The 20,823-nt window shown below is 40.1% G+C and overlaps 3 protein-coding genes across 9 annotated transcripts in view; 1 reads left to right on the top strand and 2 right to left on the bottom strand.

Moving 5' to 3' along the window:
• Positions 1–8,536, bottom strand: part of mark1 (MAP/microtubule affinity-regulating kinase 1) — a 38,235-nt gene extending 29,699 nt beyond the window's left edge. For 2 of the 3 annotated variants that reach the window (XM_077581663.1, XM_077581665.1), the window contains exons 1-2: positions 8,086–8,536; positions 2,656–2,856 (exon numbers count right to left, since the gene is read on the bottom strand). In XM_077581663.1, coding sequence (XP_077437789.1) covers positions 2,656–2,856; positions 8,086–8,136 — 252 coding nt within the window. In that variant the 5' untranslated portion in view covers positions 8,137–8,536. The remainder of the gene's footprint in view (positions 1–2,655; positions 2,857–8,085) is intronic. The other variant, XM_077581664.1, reaches the window with a different exon arrangement.
• On the top strand, positions 409–17,410 carry tppp3 (tubulin polymerization-promoting protein family member 3). 3 transcript variants are annotated; one of them, XM_077581668.1, is made up of 4 exons: positions 409–516; positions 15,641–15,836; positions 16,109–16,262; positions 17,084–17,410. In XM_077581668.1, the coding sequence occupies exons 2-4, from the start codon at positions 15,649–15,651 to the stop codon at positions 17,276–17,278; spliced, it is 537 nt and encodes a 178-aa protein (XP_077437794.1). In that variant the 5' UTR covers positions 409–516; positions 15,641–15,648; the 3' UTR covers positions 17,279–17,410. The 3 variants fall into 3 exon arrangements, with proteins under 3 accessions (XP_077437794.1, XP_077437793.1, XP_077437792.1); XM_077581667.1 differs by lacking the exon at positions 409–516 and adding an exon at positions 14,866–15,122; XM_077581666.1 differs by lacking the exon at positions 409–516 and adding an exon at positions 14,868–15,090.
• Positions 17,411–17,807: 397 nt separating this feature from the next.
• efemp1 (EGF containing fibulin extracellular matrix protein 1) overlaps positions 17,808–20,823 on the bottom strand; it is a 31,549-nt gene continuing 28,533 nt past the window's right edge. For all 3 annotated transcript variants that reach the window (XM_077582505.1, XM_077582502.1, XM_077582503.1), the window contains one exon: positions 17,808–19,817. In XM_077582505.1, the coding sequence (XP_077438631.1) occupies positions 19,656–19,817 (162 nt within the window). In that variant the 3' untranslated portion in view covers positions 17,808–19,655. The remainder of the gene's footprint in view (positions 19,818–20,823) is intronic.

The following is a 20,823-nucleotide window of genomic DNA, read 5'->3' as shown; positions in this document are numbered from 1 at the left end:
GATTTAGGTGAATTTAGGTTTGAATATACAATGTTTCATTATCTTTTTTGGTGTCAGTTTTCTGGTGACATTTAACTGGGAGTGACAAATAAATTAATTTAATTTCCTTAACGTGAAATTAAACGATAATCTCCAATTTTTTTTGATAGTGAGAGAATGACCGGAGCTAAGTAATATTTTAAAAAGTACGTCATTTAAATGTGTTCTTCTACAGGTCAGAGATTCGCTGGTGGGTCTGGAACTTATCCCTCGTTATAAACAGGGGGTTCAGTGTTTTATATTACAGTTACATAACAGTACAAGTTACAAAAAAACATCATTGCTGTTCTAGCAAACAAAAGAGCAAAGCGCTGAGTCATGGCCAGCAGAGTGCAGGTTATTCATGTGGAGCTTGTGTTTCTTTAAGACCTACAAGCCGCTGGCCTCCCGGACACTTAATTCCATCCCAACATGGAAGCTACAACTGATAACAGCAAAACTGGCACGGCGACGGTTACTACTCTGCCTGAGTCACAGGTGATTACTACAATTCCTACCATACATGCTGAGCCAGTATTTCCATGTTTTTGTTCTCTAACTCTGAATTATTCAGCACGTGTTTACGGCGAGTCACCACATGCATGTCCTGAAAGCATTAAATATGCATTCAAAGTCAGTGGGCTGTGGATGGAGTATTCTGGTGCCACCTCTACCCGCGGGTTGCCTGGCTAGAGTTTTTGGCCACAGTTAAATTAATTTCCATGATTTCCTATGGGGCAAAATGTTCTGAGATCTAAATAAATCATAACAGATTGCATTCCACCTTAGTTGCTCCACTGTAACAGGGATTTCTACAAACCAACCATGGGTCGATATGATGTTGATAGATCATTACAATTAAATATTAGAATGATGTTCAATCACCGAGTTCTACCCCCCCGGTGGTCATGATAAATGAATCCGCCCAAGCAGAATACGGGGCGTGGTTCTCCAGTCGCTCACATTATACAGTATTAGTAGTAGCAAATGTACAATGGATTTCCATTGATAAAATTTCAAATGACTTCAGTGTACTTCACTTTTGCTCTTATCCAATTATTCTCATACTTCTCACATACTGTAGGAGCTCTGCACTTATGTTTGCTTTTTCACAGAGCGTGTGTCTATATTTAGGTCTTCCCGGCACTTGTTCTCTGTGGAGAGTGCGAGTACGCCGAGAGCCTCTTGAGTCAAATTCCTGTTTGTCATCAACATGCGAACCCATGAAAAAACCTGAAGAACACGCAACAAAAACGCACGCCTCGCCACAAAGCTTGATTGGGTGGTTTGATTTGAAATAACGGCTGAAACCGCATCTGTGACTATGGCTTTCCTTACCCATATGCGAGGTTTTGACACTCCCTTTTCCCCCACTTAGCTGCGGCATAACTGTCTGAAACTTACTTGTATTTCAAATGTTGGCATCACAACCAAAGTGTGGGGCGTAATCTGAAGACTACCGCTTCCAAAAACATTTAACTGAAACCTTGGGTAAACTGTGAGTGTGACTGACAGGTGATCAGTCAGGCTTTATCCCGCCCATGGCTTCTCACAGCGCGCCTTTGGTTGTTTTGTCTCCCCCCTCGCATGCAGATCGCATCGGTTTTATTGCTCTGTGTTCTTTGCAAGTGTTCTTTCCCCCGCACCCTGATCCGCGTCTTTGCATTCTGATGAGCCAGCAAAGCCACTCGGGCACACAAAGCAAGCAAGCGACTGACCTTCTCCTCGTGACCCGGACCCCGTATCCAATACGCCTGTATAACATTGGCCGGCGACAAGGACGCCATTAGCGCTCCAAACGGGGGGAGGGAATACATTTGTGGCGTCAATGCTCCGAAATTTCTTACTCACACTGAAAAACAGGTCACATATGCGACCATTTCGACGCAGTCTCAAGGCCTGTTATTGTGCACTTTCACAAACAAGACAAAAATAAATTCTTACTCGCACATGCCAAAAAAACAGGTCGCATATGTGACCATTTTGGTCGCAGCCTAAAAGGTCTGCTGTTGTGCACTTGCATGAACGTGATCAGATAAAAATTCTTATTCACACGCTGAAAAACTGGTCGCATATGCGACCGTTTTGGCGCAGTCTCAAGGCCTGCTATTGTGCACTTGCACAAACAAGACCAAGATAAATTCTTACTCGCACATGCCAAAAAAACAGGTCGCATATGTGACCATTTTGGTTGCAGCCTCAAGGCCTGTCATTGTGCACTTGCACGAACGTGATCAGATGAAATTCTTATTCACACGCTGAAAAACAGGTCGCATATGCGACCATTTCGGCGCAGTCTCAAGGCCTGTTATTGTGCACTTTCACAAACAAGACCAAAATAAATTCTTACTCGCACATGCCAAAAAAACAGGTCGCATATGTGACCATTTTGGTCGCAGCCTAAAGGCCTGCTATTGTGCACTTGCACAAACGTGATCGGATGAAATTCTTATTCACACGCTGAAAAACTGGTCGCATATGCGACCGTTTTGGCGCAGTCGAGGCCTGCTATTGTTTAAAAAGGTAGAAGTAGGATTCCAAGCTGCAAAAGTCAAGTAACAAGAGTCCACAAGCAGTTTCTCAATTGTGAGGAAATGCCAAACTAGTGGAATGACATGTGGAGATGACTTCTCTTACCTCTCGTCCAGTCAGGACATGTCGCGCCAGCTTGACTTTGGCGAAATTGCCCTTCCCGATGGTTTTGAGGAGGCGGTAATTCCCGATGTGCGGCTGCTCCTCCGTGGAGGTGAAGGAGTTGCGACATCGCGGCAGGCTGTGACGACTCGACGACTTTGTGGGGGGAACCGGGGGCTCCACAAAGCCGTCCACAGATGAGTGCTGTAAAGAGACCATGTGGAGGTTAGCGGAGGCATTAGCGATACATGATAACGGGACTTGACCATTCCTTGGTAAAACTATGGTTTTCATCTACTGGAATGCATTTCCAAATTTATACTTTAAATCTTCAATTATGATGATCATCTGGCCTTGTTTATTTTGCTGTGATTCAACTTGTGAGGCATGCAAAGGTTGTGTTTGTACTGCTGTTTACAAGCGAGAACACAAAGTAACAGCCTGCATGCTAATCTAATGAGCGAGCCATGTGACCTCCTACCCCTCAGTGACACACTGACCTTATCAGCACCGGATGACACTCATTCATTTTCAAGCTTCTGAGAGAACTCCCAAAAATTCCAGCACACCGCCGAGAGGCCTTCTAACAATACGGCGATACGAGTCGCACTGTCCTGGCATGCGAAGGTGAATTAGCGGTGGCTGGCTGTGGTCACAACGCTGGCAACGGCAACTGCCCGCGTCAGTCGGGGTCAAAGGTCGCATGATCCTCCAGCCAGAGGATAATTCCCCGGTGCGGTAACCCGGGCCGCCTGGCTCCCGTTTCACGCAAGGAAACGCTACAAGACACTGCAGGGTGCGCATCACCTCAATCTGAGCGTGCATGCTGGCATCCCATGAGTCACTAGGCCGTATTTGACAGAATTTTTTGGGGGGGGAAGATACTACTTTGGATTTTCTGCATCACCTTGAGAGTATTTGTTGGACTGATGAACTGGTAAAAAAAAAAAACAACAAGTGTGATTGAACATTTGGCCTGGTCCCAAAACGCTCTGGAATGAACCAAAACGGGGAACCGGGACAGGTTCTTCTTGACGGGCTGGTGCGTCACACTGAATACACAAACCTTGCTTCCCATGGACTCCCAGCCACACGAAACGACAGAGGTGATTTATTTGGATTGGAAAAACATTGGTATTCAGCTTAAGGTCCGTCCATGTGCTGGTATGCTCTTTGTCCTCACTAGTCAGAAAATTCAGAACACGAGTAGAATGACTAGGATGCACTAAGTAGAGCCTGACTGATGTGGATTTTGTAGGGGCCAATGCCGATTCTGATATTTGGCAAAATAAAATTCTGACATCCGATTAACTTTCAAAAAATTCTAATGAATAGAATAACTTTGTTTCTGGCCCCTAATGCTTACAACAATGAAGGTATAAATTACAGGCAGATCATTTGCCTATTTTAAATTACTTTGTCCTTTAATAATTAAGTTAACTGTAGAACAGACAGAAAATCTGCAAAAAAAAAAAAAATCTGATTTTTTTTTTTATCTGTCTTTAGTTGAAATGTACAAATCTTTAAATAAAATAATAATTTGCAGAAATCAGTTCATTGTTGCCGATTTAAAAAAAGCTAATATTGGCCAATTAATTCGGCCAAGTTTTTTTTTTCCAATAAATACTTCAACGGCTTTAGTGAAAACCATTTGAGCATTTATACAAGTTCCAGCAACAGGCCCATGTACTTGTATGCTCTCTGTCATCACTAGTAAAACTATTCAGCACACTAGCAGAATGAGTATGGCACACTTACGAGTAATTTCCCCCCCCCCCCCCACTAATTGCCATACCAACTAAAGCAAAGCTGCTTGAGCAATTATTCGAAAGTACACTAGTACACTCTTTGACACGAATACACTCTGTCATTACCAGTAAGACAAATTAGCACACAACTAGAACAACAATGTCTTACTAGTCATGTTGTTTTTTTTGTAATAAATACTCAAACATTTATTCAAAATTCTTAATAATCAGTTCAAGTTCCATACTACTAGTGCATTCTTTGTCCTCCCTAGTGGGACATCTTTGGCATATTAGTAGGACAAAGTGACAATGTCAAGTAGTGTAGTTTAGCTAGTTTGGCTTCACATGTAACATCCAACAAGTATGCCAAAGTTGTGTGACTAGTGAGGACAGAGGGTGCACTAGTACCTGTGTATAAAAAAAAAAATGGTACCAGAAGGACCAGCCATTCTACTAGTGAGCTGAATTGGCTTACTAGTCGTGACGACAAAGGGCGTAGAAGTACACGGACCGTAAGCAAGATATCAAGAATATTAAATAACGTTTTTCCATATCATCGATGTAACATCTTCACGGAAGTCTGGCACGCGCACCCGCACGCGCACACGAGACTGTCCACTAAAAGCCTACCGTCTCCCTTGAGTAATGAGATGTTATGCAATGAAGTTCAGTTGCTCGTGGGCCCGGGGGGCTGCAAGCTGGAGTCCAACTCATTCGAGCCTGGGTGCTTTTTATTTATTGATTTTCTATATAGCCGGCACATATAGAGTGGATATAAAAAGTACGGACATCCGTTAAAATATTTTTTTCAGGGATATAAAAAAAAAAAAAAAGAGAACAACACTTTTTGCGACATTAATATGAGCTTTCATCTGTGCAACTCAATTGAAAATTGGAAATCTTTGAGAGAAAAATAAAAATAAACAAGTGAGATAAAAAAAAATGGTTGCACACGGGCTCAGAATGAACCAATCCCATTCAAACTCATGTTAAATTGGAATCAATAATAAAGTCAGTTCTAGTCAGATTTTCTTGTCATGGTTTACTTTCTAGCAGAAGCCTAAAACTTTTGTGCCTAGTGTCTGGTACTTGTAAATGTTCAGAATTCCCTCGACCTTGACTAAGGCCTAAGTTCCAGCTGAGGAAAAATAGCTCTAAAGCATGATGCTGCAAGTTGCAACCACCATACTTTGTCGCAGAAAGGCATGGGCTGATATAAGATTGTGACAATATGATATACATGAGCAAAAACACTGCGGCTTTACGGTATCACAATTATTCCAATTAACAGCTCTAGAATACATTATTTTAAAATGTTTTGCTATGTCACTTTTTTTCCATTGAAGGTGCGCCATTGGTACATTAGCATGTAGCAAATATAAAATCAATATGTAGTGAAAGAGTAAAATATATCCACTTGCTCTTCTCCACGTTATGACGTAACATCAGAGCATAAACAAACTGATGTTAGCTATGCTATGCTAGTTAGCGAGTCACAGTATGTGCATTCAGTGAGGAGTGTATCGTAATGATTTCATAAATGCATAAACATAAATGCCTGGCATTCAAACAGGACAGAGTATACTGACTTTTTTTTTTTTAAACCAACATCTGAGCCGACCTAAAGCTAGAGAGTTGAGACCACCGCATTCGGTTCAAGTCGAGTCTGAATCGCAGCTGAAAGTGTTAAACAAGAGAAAACGGCTAGCGTGACCTTTAAAACAGTGCGTCAAACACACTTGGTTCACACACCTCTACAAAAGGTCGTGTTTAAGCACTTTGCCTATGCTTTTAAATCAAACTCTAAGCCTTTTCACTTTCAGCAAACTAACACTGAGCTCACTTACATGTTTACATAAATGTAACGCATACTGTAATTTCACGGTGACATTGACATACACAAAGCATTCTGTGTGTGCTTCTGAAGGATGAATAGAATAGAAATGAAACTAAACGATATCAACATATTCTACCCGAAAAAATACTAGCTAATCGCTATCAAATCTGACCATTATTGTGAGAGATGAAAGCACTACACCATGGAGCAATTTTAAAGCGCTTATCAGACCTTGATACAAAATATTGAAATTCAAAAACTGTAAAGCATCCCAAGTGCTTGAACCATAAAAAATCCAAGAATTTTAAGCACCCAAAAGAACAAACTCTTAGAATCCAAGCACCAGTTGGACCTCTCACTGCAAAAGGGATGTATTGTTTGGTTATTGTGCTCTCATCATTCCAACACAGCATCCCAAGCACTCAAACCCGAGACTGCAAACATTTTCAAGCACCTCAAAACAATAATGTGTTCAGCAACTCAAGCATTTCCAACTATGTGAAGCATCCAAAATTCAAGCACCAATGGAACCCCTGAACACAAAGAGGAGGAGGGTTTTGTGTGTTAATTGTGCTCTCACCGGGCAAATTTAAAGCATTTCCGAGCATTCAAAAACGATGAAACATCATAAATCAGCCATTCCATACACTCCAAACATTAAAATCCAAGCTTGTAAAGCATCTCAAGAACCAGTTGAACCTCTGAACACAAAAAAAGGAGAGATTTTGTGTGGTCATGGTACCGTCAACATGCAGCGTGTGCTCTAAACTAGAATGTATTGTATTTGATCATCAACATCCATAATACTATTTTGTAAGTTATTATCTTTATTACATGTCTTTCCGTGCTGCCATTATCAAAAAATTCAAAGCATTTTCAAGGGTAGTACTGTATTCTAAACATGAGAAATCAAGCATTTCGAGCATCCTTGGCACTTGAAACATTCACAATAAAAGCATTTACAAATTCGAGCACCAAAAAACATTACAATTACAGACATTAGAGCCCCCCCCCCCCCCATACACAAAAACAACAACCTCACAATGCATTCTAATTAAAACATTTACCATGCAAAATCAAGCCATTTTCCTTCATCCCAAGCACTCAACGCTTCAATACTAGCATTTACATATTGTAGGCACCCCAAAACATGACAATTTCAGCATTTCAAGCTACAAGTGGAACCCTGGACACAAAAAAAACTGAAAACTTGCAAGGTTTTGTGTGGTTATTGTGCTGTCACCATGCAGCAGAATTTGTTCAACATCCCTCCTACTCTTTCAAAATCATTATCCTTATTCCAAATATGTCTCTAATAAAAATGGGCAGCATATGCTGGTCGGTGTCGTGTCAGGGAGGGGGGGGGGGAGTTTATGAATAATACCCCCACCCCCACCCTTTCTCCAGCACTGAGCGTGCAGCTCGGGGCCCACGAGGTGATGGATGTTACATTGCGATGCTTCCGAGCGAAAAAGTAGGGCAACATGACATCCCCCACCCTAAATATTGACGAGAAACACCCAGCCCGGTTCGTTTGTCTCACGTTGCTGTATATTCGACAACGGAGGTTGACGCAATGCGTTGTCTGGGCTAGCTTTTCCCCAACCCTCAAGTGGTACCGTCATCCACGCCAAGTGCACCATCCGTAGCGGGCTATTCTGGTCCCGGGTGGGTTTTATTCCCGGCAGAGGACGGGAAAAGAGGTGGTGGGGTGATTCCTCATTGGCCGTGTGCGGTTTAGCCCTCCCTCGAACTAGCTTAACCGCTGCCATTTCCCCCCGCATCGAAACAACGCCACATGGAACAAACCCAAAAAAATAAAATAAAAAAGTGGACCACACGACTTACGTTCTCGGTGTCACGCTCGTTCACCGTGGGCAATGGCGTCCTGGTCGACATCTTGTGTGAGGGGAGCCTGGCAATGAGGCCGCTCGGCGGACGGGCACAGAGCAGACGCGGCTTCGGGTCCCACCTTCTCTCTACATCCCCCCCTCCTTCCTCGGCACAAAAGCCAAGCCGGCAGGAAGTGCGCAAACGGCGGCTAGTTTAGCGCAGCATTGCCCGGCCAAGTGGGGCCCCGGCCGGCTTGCGCCTAGATGGTTTCCGTTCGGTTCCGGGGTTCGGCGTGAGGAAGCTAGGCCGGCTCAGACTAGACGAGCACGGAGAGGAGGAGATGGAGGGAGGGAGGAGAGCAAGGGAGGGAGGGAGTAAGGAAGATGCGCATCTCAAAACCTCCCACCAGGAAGGATGGAGGTCTCTCACGCTATTTCTCTCTCACTGCCTGTGATGCTCTCTCGCCCTCTCTCCCTTTGTCCCCCCCTCATTGGAGTCACCAGCAAACAGTTAGTGAGGAAACATTTAAATCCCGTGTAAAAGGTGACTAGGGAGTGTTTGGCCCTTGACGAACCGGTCTAAATTATATTTTTTTTTTTTAGACGTCGCCGGGTGGAGTGAATGAATTAAGGGTGCAGCACGACGTTTAGGATTAATGTACTGTATTCCTATTGGTTGTACGGTTTGTTGAGATGCTAATTGTGTGGTAAACAGGGTTTAGCTCCCTAGCAGCAGGCAGGGTGAGGCCTGTCCTGTCAAAATTCTACGATTTGATCGACTCTGACATCTGTCGGAGAACGTCAGTATTGCGCCTCAGTCATTGTGATTGTGCTTCTCAACTGTTGACAGCCACGCCTAGGACAAAGAACAACATATTTTCAAGATGAAAATATGTTGTATTTTGTGATGTACATCCAACTAGGGCAAAAATAAATCTTTATCCGACTCGTTAAATGTTTAACGTGCAGTCACTCCTTCATTGCATAAGGACGGATGGATTACAGATTAATGGTGTATGAGGTGTACATGAGTGCTGCGGCCACTAGGTGTCAGGCCATACCAACAAATGTGAGCAGGTGAACTTGTAGCGCGTTATACATGAAATCAGAGGTAAAACAAAACTCATTATCGTAGACCAGTCAGGTAAATGAGTACTGTAGTTTATTTATTTGGTGTGGGGGGTATTATATGTGCCAACGTAAATTAAAAGTCCCATATTTTACTTTTAAGTATTTTTTTTTTTAAATAAAAGGACAAATGCATCTGGAAAATACCAATAATATTTAAATACTGTTTATACTACCAATTGTTTACTATTGGTAGTTATTTATTTTGTTATGATTTTATTTATTATTTAATTAATTTACTATTTATTTAATTTTACATTTTAATATTATTTGGTATAGAAAATGAATACTTTATAATACAGTATCTATATTACTATTTGCTATATACAGAATAACAGTACTTGGACTTTAAAACAATTTAGTATTCTTTCCACCTCTGCATAAAGTAGTAGGCCTACAACACTAAGATGCGGTAAAACAACTCAAATGTTGTCTACAGTCAGCTCAGTTACTCCAACAACAAAAGTGAAAGTCCTTTGAAAACTTTTGGCCAAGTTTCTTGTCGGCTGCTGTGTCAGCAGTGAGGCCCCAAGAGTAACAATGGACTCAGCATGACGCCACGTATCACAATAAGTGATGATTATGGGACCTGAAAGCCACTGAGAACATTCTGCACGGCTTGGAGGCATCTGAAGTTTGTTTTCCATCTTACAGCAACAAGGTTCTCTCGCCTCTTCATCTTTTCCCGAATAAATGTCACTGAAAAATATTTTGTCTTAGCTGATGTTTTGCGATAGCAGAACAAAGAGATGAGGTCGTTTTGGCGAAACAAAATAGGGGGGTTCAGACACCGAATCTTGGCAGGAAGCGGGGCATTTTTGGAATTCTGCACATCTGATCCCAAAATGGATTGGCTCCCAAACATAGCAGATCTAATCTTTTCTGAGTGCAAACAAATGGAATCGTCGGAATTACATTGCTTTTTTTCTTACAAGTCATGGTGAGATATTTAGTTGATACGCTTCTATTTTAGATCTGATAATATTTACAAGGCCCGCATCAAACTGCGCAATCAAACAATGAAATACAATGCTACCTCCCTTCTATGGAACCTGGTTTACTTTCAAATTCTCCTACTTTCAAATGAGAATTCTCAGAAAAAAAAGCGCAGTATTGCCCTACATATTTGTAGGACCCTTCCTGTTATTCGCTAAAAAACAACGTTTTTGCCATCGTCTTATGGCATCCCAGTAATAAGGGACTATGTCGAAGTGAGTTGAGGAGCTTCATGTAGTGCTTTGCTGCCATCTTGTGGGAAATTTTCTTCATTGTTGGCAGGACTTGGTCCCAAAGAAAATCATAAAGTTAATTTGTAGAGCAAGACTGCCACCTAGTGTGGCTTTGTAGGTATTGCTGGATTCAATACGAGTTGTGCAGTGGGGATTTTTAATTAATTAAATTTTTAGAGTAAGTTTAAAAAAAAATGCTTCTTTGTGATTAATTTTTTTAATAGTTTTTGTATTAGCTTTAGTTTTATTTATTTGTACATATGGCATATTTGTAGAGTGCAATATATAACGTTGTGTAATAAAATAAAGCAATCAAGGGTAAGAACAGGCGTTAAGGGAGACTTAAAAAAAGTGTCATTTAGTAAGTTAAATGCGTTTGATGCAAAAATTAAACTACAGTAATAAAATAATATATAAAAGGTTAGTTCTTAATTGAATGAAACTGTCCAACTATTACTGCATTTGACTTTGTAGATTCCATTCTATTCCTGGGAATGACTTACACTCCTCCTAACCTCGGAGCATCCGCCCAGTGAACGTTATTCGTGCCTGGGATTCCAACGCTGCACCTGAGCTGCAATGCCGCGGAATGTAATGGGCACTGACACTGGTTTAATGAGTGCATGTACACCCAGGGCCAAATGCAATTACATGCTCCCACAAGCAAGCATCAATAAAAAAAAAGAAAGAGAAAGAGCAAAGAAAGAGTGATATAGAGAGACAGCTGTGAACAGCATTAATGGCTCCCGATACCTGCAACTAACTGTATTCAGCGGGCTACGAATATTTTTGGGGTCATTGTTCTCATACTTTTTATAACAGTTGAGCCACTGAGAATTATAGTGGGCTAATTCCATTTTTGTCATTTCGCAGGAGAGTGATTTCTAGTTTTATGGCTGCAATAAAATCTGTTGGATTTATACCCGGGTGATTTATATGGCAATGATTACTTCTGGAAACATACAGGGATTCTCAGATTTTGGCATTTTGCCATACATAATGATTTTGATTTTGATGAGCTTTCAATAACAGTTTTATCTACAACGATTTTTTTTCATTTTCAGTTTCATAATCAATGTTGGATACCGGGTCAGTATCTTTAAGGTCACCTGAAAGACATGAAACAAACTGAGATTTGAAAATTTGGTGGATTAGTGGTCCAAGCATCTGTCAAATTGCTGAATATTTCTTGAAAGATGATAAATAGGGCTTGGCAATTATGCGGAAAACAATAATCACAATTATTTTTTGACTGATATTGAAATCATGATTAATAGACACGATAATTCAATGAGTTAAAAATGTAGTAATTATTCAACTACCAAAACTCAACTTTAAACAAAAATAAATTTGTATCAAATAATAATAATAGCAACAACAAAAAAATACCGTCTGTTCCTGCTATGCACACCTTAGCCTCTTGGGGGCAGTGTGGAGCGATGCATGCATGGAGTTACACACTTGAAATGAGTTAAAAGAAGAAAGTCCTGATTAAACTTGATTAATAAGACTCGTTTTTCGCATCTTAGGAAGAATATATGCCTTTAAGTGTTGTTATATTAACTGTCTTATGTATTACTAAAGTGTTTGTGTGTGAATATTCATTATTTGAAGGAATATCACTCTGGGAACTCAATGCTAATTTTATATGGGATTTTACATTGACTTTAGCATTAGCACTGGCGATGTTTTACAACAAAGAATGTCTTCTATTTAAATATACAATGTGTGTAACTGTTTTTTATGTGTTTATTTTTACTGTAAACTCCAACTGGGCTGTTTTTAAACTACTTAATGCCGCGCAGGAAGGGCAGAAAAAACATGGTACATTCAGGATGCTTTCACTATGTAGGAATTTGCATACACTCAACGCACCATTTGCTACATGAATCGTTCTTCAATTGTGATATTTTTATGATCATGACAAGACGACATTGAACCTCACTTTCTATGATGTTGCACTGGCGAATCAGGAAAAGTTGACAAAATAATAGCTGTCATTACGATAAAGTGTACACCATTACAAACTACAAGTTCAATAACCTGCTAAATTAGTGTCTCTGACAGTGTCAATCAAAACAGCGTGATCACATTTGTAAAGACAGGAATTGTTGTATTGGATCCTTTTGCGTACCTAATGTTGTGGCTGATAAGTGTAAAAAATTGGCATGCTCCTCTCCATAAAAACATGATCGTAAAATATAAAATGAAGGATGAGAATCCACTGATGGTTGCTTGAGAAAGCTGTTAACGCTTGGCAAGGCAGCAGCGTGCACCCTGCTCGGACAAGTCAACAAAACCTTGCTGGTATGCTGAATATTTTTGGTAGGCATAGATACGAGGCCGCCGAGGAATTTGATCAGGCAACGAGCCAGCAAGCCAGCCAGCTAGCCTCCAGCTCATTATTATTACCCAGCAGCAGCAGCAGCAGCAGCAGCACACCCTAAAACTTCTTCTATGAACTGAGTGGAACATCCAGAATCCTCCGCCCCACTCCTCACCTGCCCTCACCTGCTCGTCTTGATGGCTGTCACTCATGCATGCGCTCACGCCCACGCATGCAATGGCCATGAGTAAAAAAAAAATATATGGAGGAAAAAAGTAAAAGTAAAAACGGGATGTATAGTGAACCCCTGATTTTCACAGTACATTCCACACTAATGCTCCAGGCCATGTAAAGATTAATAAAAGAAACAAATAAGATTATGCCTTAAAATTATCTTTCATTTTAGTTGTCTGGTCTGTTTTGTATTGATTTAGTTTTTAATCCAATAATGGCCACAATTGTTTTAATTGCTGAATTTGCTTATTTCTTCATTTTAAGATGCTAATTAAGGCAGCGAGCAAACAGCCTCACCTCTGGTTGCGTAATCCTCCACAAACACACACAAAAAACAAACCTGAAATAGCACCATCTACTGGTAAAATGATTGTACTACAAAAGACGTCTCAATTCTAACGTTTTCAGACACTTTTAATATACATTCTGATTTTACGTAGTATTATGCTAGTATTGAATATTTGTGTGTTCCATATTTAGCTTTGCTGATAGCTAAAAACGGCAAACAAAGCACAAGGTGAGGCAAACGGTTTTCTGCCTCCATATTGTAGGAGCCAGCTTCTGTTAGCACTCAGTATGGCTGTGGCAGCCACGAAACATTTTTTTAAAGTAAATATAAAATAATATTCCCTCAACTTTGTACTGCCAATATTTTGTACATTGATCACGATGTCCCTTAGTTTAGACTTTCGGACCACATTGGAATTATGTCCTACAGTACAACCATAATGCTAAACATATGAGATATATTACCTCGGCAAAGGCAAAATTTGTGCTACGGCTCTCGTATTGGATGTCATTAGATTGCGCCGACATTGAACACAACATGCTCAATGGGCCCTCTGACAAGAATAACAAAGATTTTCTCACCGATATGAACTTGCAGCATGGTAGCTATAATCTTCCTGCTTTTACAGCATGTTTGGCCTTGTAATTATGTCATAATTCAAAGGCTTCCCTGGTGAGCGACCCCAAAAAAAAAAAAAAGAGATCAGGTTCGTGGTTGCGTTCTCTGAAGAGCGGGCCCATTAATTGTCAGGATATAATTACACTGTCTTCACCCCCCGGGCCTGTCTTGTTAAATCAAAGTAATAAGTGAATGTATGTTTTGCTTATCATAAGATGGGACCAGGCTGCAACACTTAACACGTTCCCCACAGGACAACAACTCAAATAGAAAGGGAATAATCATAACTAATGTTTTCCCACCAGTCTTTTCTCCTGGCGACGCGACATGTTAAAGTTTTGTTGTCCAATCAGATGTCAGCCTCTATGTGTTGCCATGTCAAATTAATCATTTAAACATCAGTTTTGTTGAAATCCTAATTTCAAACCCAGGCTGTTAATTGTTTGAAACTCTAACCCTGAGTGACTTGTGGGCTATTTATTTATTTATTTTATGCAAATTGAAAAAATCCTTGAAAAAAAACGCAAAGTCTCGCTGATGACCTCCTGAGTGGAATATTCTTTTTTTTTTTTTTAAAGGAAGAAAAATGAGAAAGTGGTACAGAAAGGGAAGACAAGAGAAGGGGTTAAGGATCCCTCCTGGGGGGGTTGACTCACGCGCTTCCAGTGAAACAACAGAGCAAGGGGGCGAAAGATGGGAAACAATGACACATCACGGATCGTCTTACAAGTACCGCACAACACAACGCGACCATTGAGTAACAATTTACCATCAAACCACTCTTATTCTTAAGTGTGTAGGTGTGTGTGTGTGTGGGGGGTGAAAACTATGTTCATGAGTTAACGCATGCTGAATACACTATGCAAATGAGCATGCAAATAGTAAACAAACACGTGCACACGTACACGCTTATGCAATGACACGTAAACACGCGCGCGCGTACACGTGAACATTCATACTCACGCAATCCCTAAATGACACAATGCAAGGTCGCGACGTGGCGTACGTCCACGCGTCAAATCAATATAAACAAAGTGGCGTTTGTGTGACGTAATAGATATGACATAATTAAACATAATGAACGTTTTCAAACGTTTTCACTTTGCGTTTCTGGTGCTTGTGCTTGCCTGAAAATTGCATCTTCGCCTAAGATAGACAACGACCAACAACTACTACTTCTACTAATACAACATCGAGGTTTGTTGCTTAAATCTACAAACACGACCAAGGTTAGCAGACATCGTTGGTAACATCGAATGATAATACGTTTTCGTTTGAACTATTAAAACAAATTAAATAAAAATAAAAAGATACGGGATTTGCGGGACCTCTGTTGTTACGACGGTGTCGAAAATATGAAATGCTGACCTCGGCTTCTTTAGTCTTTTTTCGGCATTTCCCTACTCACGTTCGCCTTTTCCCGCTTTACAAGTAACCAATCCGGGCGAGTGAGGCGTTCACGTTACCTCGAACGCCTCGGAAATTTGTACGTCCACTGTTTTCTTCTGCTTCTACTACAGTACTTGTTCAAGCGTTTGCGGTTCTTTTGTGGTTCTACTACTTGTTGCACTACCTCTGGCTCTACATTTTGTTTTACTTATTGTTCTTTTCTACTTTTTCAGATACTTATAGTTCTACTTCTGGTTGTACTTCAACCCCACCCCCTGATTTTACTAATTCTAATTCTACATCAACTTATTCTCTGTATTACTTTTGGTTCTAATGCTGGTTATTGTATTTGTTGCAGGTCAAGTCATGGCAGAGAATTTGAACTCGGATTCGCTGTTTTCAGCGTTCAGTCGTTTCGCGGTCCACGGTGACACCATGGCCAGCGGAACGGAAATGAACGGGAAGAACTGGGTTAAACTCTGCAAGGATTGCAAGATCATCGACGGCAAGAACGTCACCGCAACCGACGTTGACATCGTCTTCTCCAAAGTCAAGTGAGCACATCCGCGCCGCTCTTTCCTAAGCAGTATTCAGTGAGTGATGCCAGGATCTCTGCTGGGTTAGTCTGCGTGTGAGCGTTTGCCGTGAGTTGTGGCTTACAGCAGCTTCTTGCGAGTGTTCTCAATCTGAGGCTCTTCTTGCTATTTATTGAATGGGGGTGTCAAAACTCCTGATGTCACTCACTCCACTCAAGGTTGGGAAACCGATGGTAGAGGGCACTATAGGCCTCCATCAAGTCATTGTATATTCGTGTATGTTTGTGTAGGCAGAAGTCGGCCCGCGTGATCACCTTTAATGAGTTCATGCAAGCTCTGCAGGAGTTGGCACCAAGGAGATTCAAGGGCAAAACCCGCGAGGAGGCCATCATGGCCATCTATCAAATGGCAGAGTCTGGAGAGCCCAGCAAATTTGGAGTCACGGTCAGAAAAACACACAACACAGGAAGGCAAAGTCTTGTCTTGAGAGATTTGCAAGGTTTTTATTGGAAAAGCAAAAATTGAAAAATTTAAAATCTGATGGAAAAAATGGATTGGAAAAGAAAAGACAAATACTGTAGGCTCTCAGAATTTTTTATTTTTCTAAATTCCTAATTTTAGGGGGAGGGACTTTTTTTTCAAAATAAACAGCTTTTTAAAATACCATTTATTGAAATAATAGACAATTCTGGCTCTTCAAGTCGATTTTGTTTTTCCCCTAAATCCAACCTTTAAAAAAAAAATCAAAATGTATTACAATAAAACAAAAAAATATTAGATAAAAAAACATGTCTGGAAAAAATGGGCAAAAATAATATATTTTCAAATAATGACTACTTTTTCTTTAAATCGGCATCATCTTTAGCAATACCATTTGTCTAGTTAGCATCATTATTAGCATTGCTGATATGGTCAGAATTTTCAGAAGGGATCATTTTGCATTTGTATTAGCAATCGTGTTAACATTAGCATTAGTGTTAGGTTGAAGTGAAGCAAGGGTTAGCATTAGCAATGGTTAGCATTAACATTAGTTGGTTAGCATGAAGTTAGCTTTAGCACTATCATTAGCATTACCACTACTTTTATAGGATTAGATTTCATGAGGGTTAGTATTAACATTACGTTATAGCGCTGGGTTAGCATTATCAGTAGCATTGGCATTTGGGTTAGAATGAGCTGTTTGTATGATGTTTAGGGTGCAAAAGTGTAACTACGCTCATCCCACTTTGGCCTGTGAGTGTGTTTTTGTTGTTGTTGTTGTACAGAAGACCGTAAAGGCTGGCGCAGTAGGCCGTCTGACGGACACGTCTTTGTACACGGGGGCGCACAAGGAACGCTTTGACGAGAGCGGCCGAGGACGAGGACGCGAGGGACGAGAGGACATCGTTGAAAACACGGGATACGTCAGCTCCTACAAAAACGAAGGAACGTTTGACGGCAAAATGAATTCTGAAAAATGAATTCAACGCACACACACACACACACACACACACAGGAAATGTAAGCAATCTTTAACTTTGACCCTCACATGTCAACGTGTGTAACTTCCTGTCAGGTGATTGAAAGATAATAAAAGTCATAATTAAATACTACTTGTTGCTACTTAATGTGTTCTGACACCCACACAAAATGGTTTGTAGTAGCCTATAGATGCCACAAGATGGCAACAAAGCACTTTTGTTCTATTTGACAACGTTATGGCCTGACTAAATGGCACCAAGATGCCAATAATTATATTTAAGACATGCTTTAGGCCTGAGCACAGAAAAAATTGCACATGCGTCCACCCCAAAAATCCACAAATATGTGAAGGTTCACTGTAAAGTGTCATCAGATTTTTTTTTAGCAATATTTTTTTTGTTACCTCACACGACCATCCAGGTCGATGTTCACCATTATTCAACGGACATCAAAGAAGCAATTGTAACAGAATTGAATAAAAATAAGGGTCTTATAAACTAATAGAAAACTCAATTGAGACAAGCCACATTCTTGGAAATCATATTTTATTCCACAATAAACCTTTGCTCTTCTGGGTACAAACATTCGATACAAGATACGTATTTCAAAAAATATATTTTAAATATAAGATACCCAAAAATATATAAACAATATATGGAAAGCATGACCGGCTGGATTAGTGCTGTGCGTGATGGTGGCGTTTTGTTCCAATCTCTCTTAAGGCACGATGGCGGATGACCACGTTACAATTAAAGATTTTTTTTTGTCATTAAAGTGAGTTAAGGCGACACAGTACACACACATACACACACGTTCTCCATATGTGCTGCATTAGTGAGCCACTACTATGTGACGTGTGAAGCAACAGTGGGGCCGAGTGACCCACAGGCCGGCCAGTTGGCTAGCTTGCATCCACATTTCCTGTTATTGGGGTTGGAAGTGCGACGGCGCAAAAGTATAAACAGCTCGGCCACATTAAGGACGCCCTTTGAGGCAGCTTTTTCTCATACACACAAACACACACAAACACACACACAGATTTGTTACCTAGCTATGTACATGACTTAATGCGTATGAAGCAAGCCACTGGCAAGATGCCTTCTCTCTGAAGCTTTCTGGGAAATTGTTCCTCATGAGCGATACACGAACTTCTTGTGAACGAAGTGATGATGGCGCAAATGAAATTCTCATGAAAATTTAATTTAAAAGCTTTGTGTAATAATTGAGTCTTGGCTCAGTTTGTCTAACTTCTTGTACACTTGTACTACATTTTTTTTAGTAGCTATTTGATGAAATATATGACTTTAAAAAAATCATTCAAAATTCAATCTTATTTTTGCTATCCATATGTAAACTGAAGTTACTCCGGATCTGATCCTGTTTGCCGATTTAAGCTAATTTAAATTGAATTAAAAAAATCCCACCAGCGTTTATATTCAGATAGTATCTGATTTGTACAAAATTGCTTATGTTCATATGGGCTTGAAACATAGGATGTCAAACCTGTTTTAATCTGGATTCAAACCGGATAATATCAAACATGATCTGGCGTTCATAGCTCTGTCAATTCATAGCCAATTTGATCAAAATTATACAGTATGTTCATATAGGCTTCCAACACAATGTCAAATTCGTTTCAGTCTGGATCCGATCCAAATAATTATTTTTAACATGGTAGGGCATTTACATCCGTAAAATAAAATAAAATTGAAACTAGGCTTCAAACCCAATTCAATCTGGATCCAATCCAGATAATCCCATTTAACATGACTAGGGGTTTATATTTCTTTCAGATCATATCCAGTTTGAACAAAATTGTACATGTTTATGCAGGCATTTAAGACGCAAACCATTTGAATCTGGATTCAACCAAATGATCTCAATTAACATATTGTAATTTGGTTTTGATCCTGGTTAGCATATTTCAAAGCAAAGACTGCACATTTAATTTAACACGTTAAGGCTTTTATATCTGTCAAATCTTGTGAGACTTGAAAGAAATCTGATATTAGATTTGCAATCGGGATCAGCTGCATATTTTTAGATTGAGCAATTTCAATTGAATATGAAAATTGACATCAAATCATGCAATATTTTTTTTTCTAGGATATTGTTACATTTTCTATGAAATAACAGTACGTTGTTTTCATTTGGAATATTTATATTGTACATTTTGTTTTTTGTGTTTTTAAATGACTGCATGTTTAAAATATAGATATTTATTTAAAGTCATCAATGTGCGTCCACTAAGTTTCTTCATCATCTTGCGGTGGTCCCATATGCAAGTGCTTCTATTTGATGTATAATAATAACGTAAGGGAAATGTACAATATGCTAGGCGGAGACAGACATTGGCTGCGTGACTGCGGCGTGCGCTCAGAAGGCGTACGCCCCGACGATGACGGTGAGCCTCAGCAGGGAGCTGGAGTGGTAATTCATGGTCAGGTGGTGCGTGATCATCTCCAGGTCCACCACGTACTCCCTGGGGCCCGACAGAGGCTTGGTCAGCACCAGCATGGCGCTGGCGTTGCTGGAACGCTGCAGAAACAAGGCATCACTCAGTTACATATGTCACTTATTAGGCCACGCCCCTTCAAGGCTCGCACACCCAACAAAAGAATACTACAGTATGCATCTTATTTAATTTGATTTATTTACTGCACATTGTCTTTGATTATGTTTTATTACACGGAAAAAAAGAGTTGGATCAAAAATAACCCAATTTGTAGCAATTTGACCCAACTTTCTGGGTGGTTTTGTACAAAACAACTCAAAATGGCCGAGTTTTTTAAATTTTATTTTGTGTTCAGTTGAGAAAAATGACCCAGAAAGTCATGTCAAATTGACCCAAGTAGTGGATCAGTCCATTTTTTACCCAAATTGGGTTACTTTTTGACCCAGCTATTTTTAGAGTGCACTCTAAAAAAACAGTTGGGTCAAAAATAGCACTCAACAGTTAAACAAATAAAAAATATAACCCAATTTGGGTCAATAATGGATCAATCCACTACTTGTTTTTCTTGTATATAAAACGGCCCAACGGCCCCCTCCCCCCCCATATAAAACGACCACTTTTTTTTGGGAGTTGATTTGTGAAAAACAACTTAGAAAGTTAGATCAAATTAACCCAAGCAGTGGATTGGTCCTTTTTTCTTTTTTTTCTTTTTTTTTTATAATTTTTTTTATTTTTTACCTAAATTGGGTTATTTTTTAACAAACTGATTTTAGAGTCCACTCTAGAAAATAACCCAGTTTGCCCAATACCCACTACATACAGTATCTTGTATTGAATGTTGATCCAAGTAGTGGATTGGTCCATTATTGACCCAAATTGGGTTAATTTTGAACCAACTGTTTTGGAGTCCCCTCTCAAATTGGGTAATTTTTTAACCAACTGTTTTTAGAGTCCTCTCTAAAAAATAACCCAATTTGGGTCAATAATGGACCAATCCATTATATGGATCAATATTTGATACAAGATACTGTATGTATTGGGCAAAGTGGGTTATTTTTTAGAGTGAACTCTAAAAATAGTTGGGTATTT

This window comes from Vanacampus margaritifer, chromosome 12, assembly GCF_051991255.1.
Source record: "Vanacampus margaritifer isolate UIUO_Vmar chromosome 12, RoL_Vmar_1.0, whole genome shotgun sequence".
Classification (NCBI taxonomy): Eukaryota; Metazoa; Chordata; class Actinopteri; order Syngnathiformes; family Syngnathidae; genus Vanacampus; species Vanacampus margaritifer.
Note: the sequence above shows the minus strand (reverse complement) of the source record. Positions and strands in the feature narration are given on the sequence as shown.

Excerpts from the sequence above, each read along its gene's own strand:
- tppp3 (XM_077581668.1), top strand. The coding sequence starts at position 15,649 with ATGGCAGAGAATTTGAACTCGGATTCGCTGTTTTCAGCGTTCAGTCGT. Across the intron at positions 15,837-16,108 it reads ATCGTCTTCTCCAAAGTCAA|GCAGAAGTCGGCCCGCGTGA; the intron begins GTGAGCACATCC and ends ATGTTTGTGTAG. Across the intron at positions 16,263-17,083 it reads CCAGCAAATTTGGAGTCACG|AAGACCGTAAAGGCTGGCGC; the intron begins GTCAGAAAAACA and ends GTTGTTGTACAG.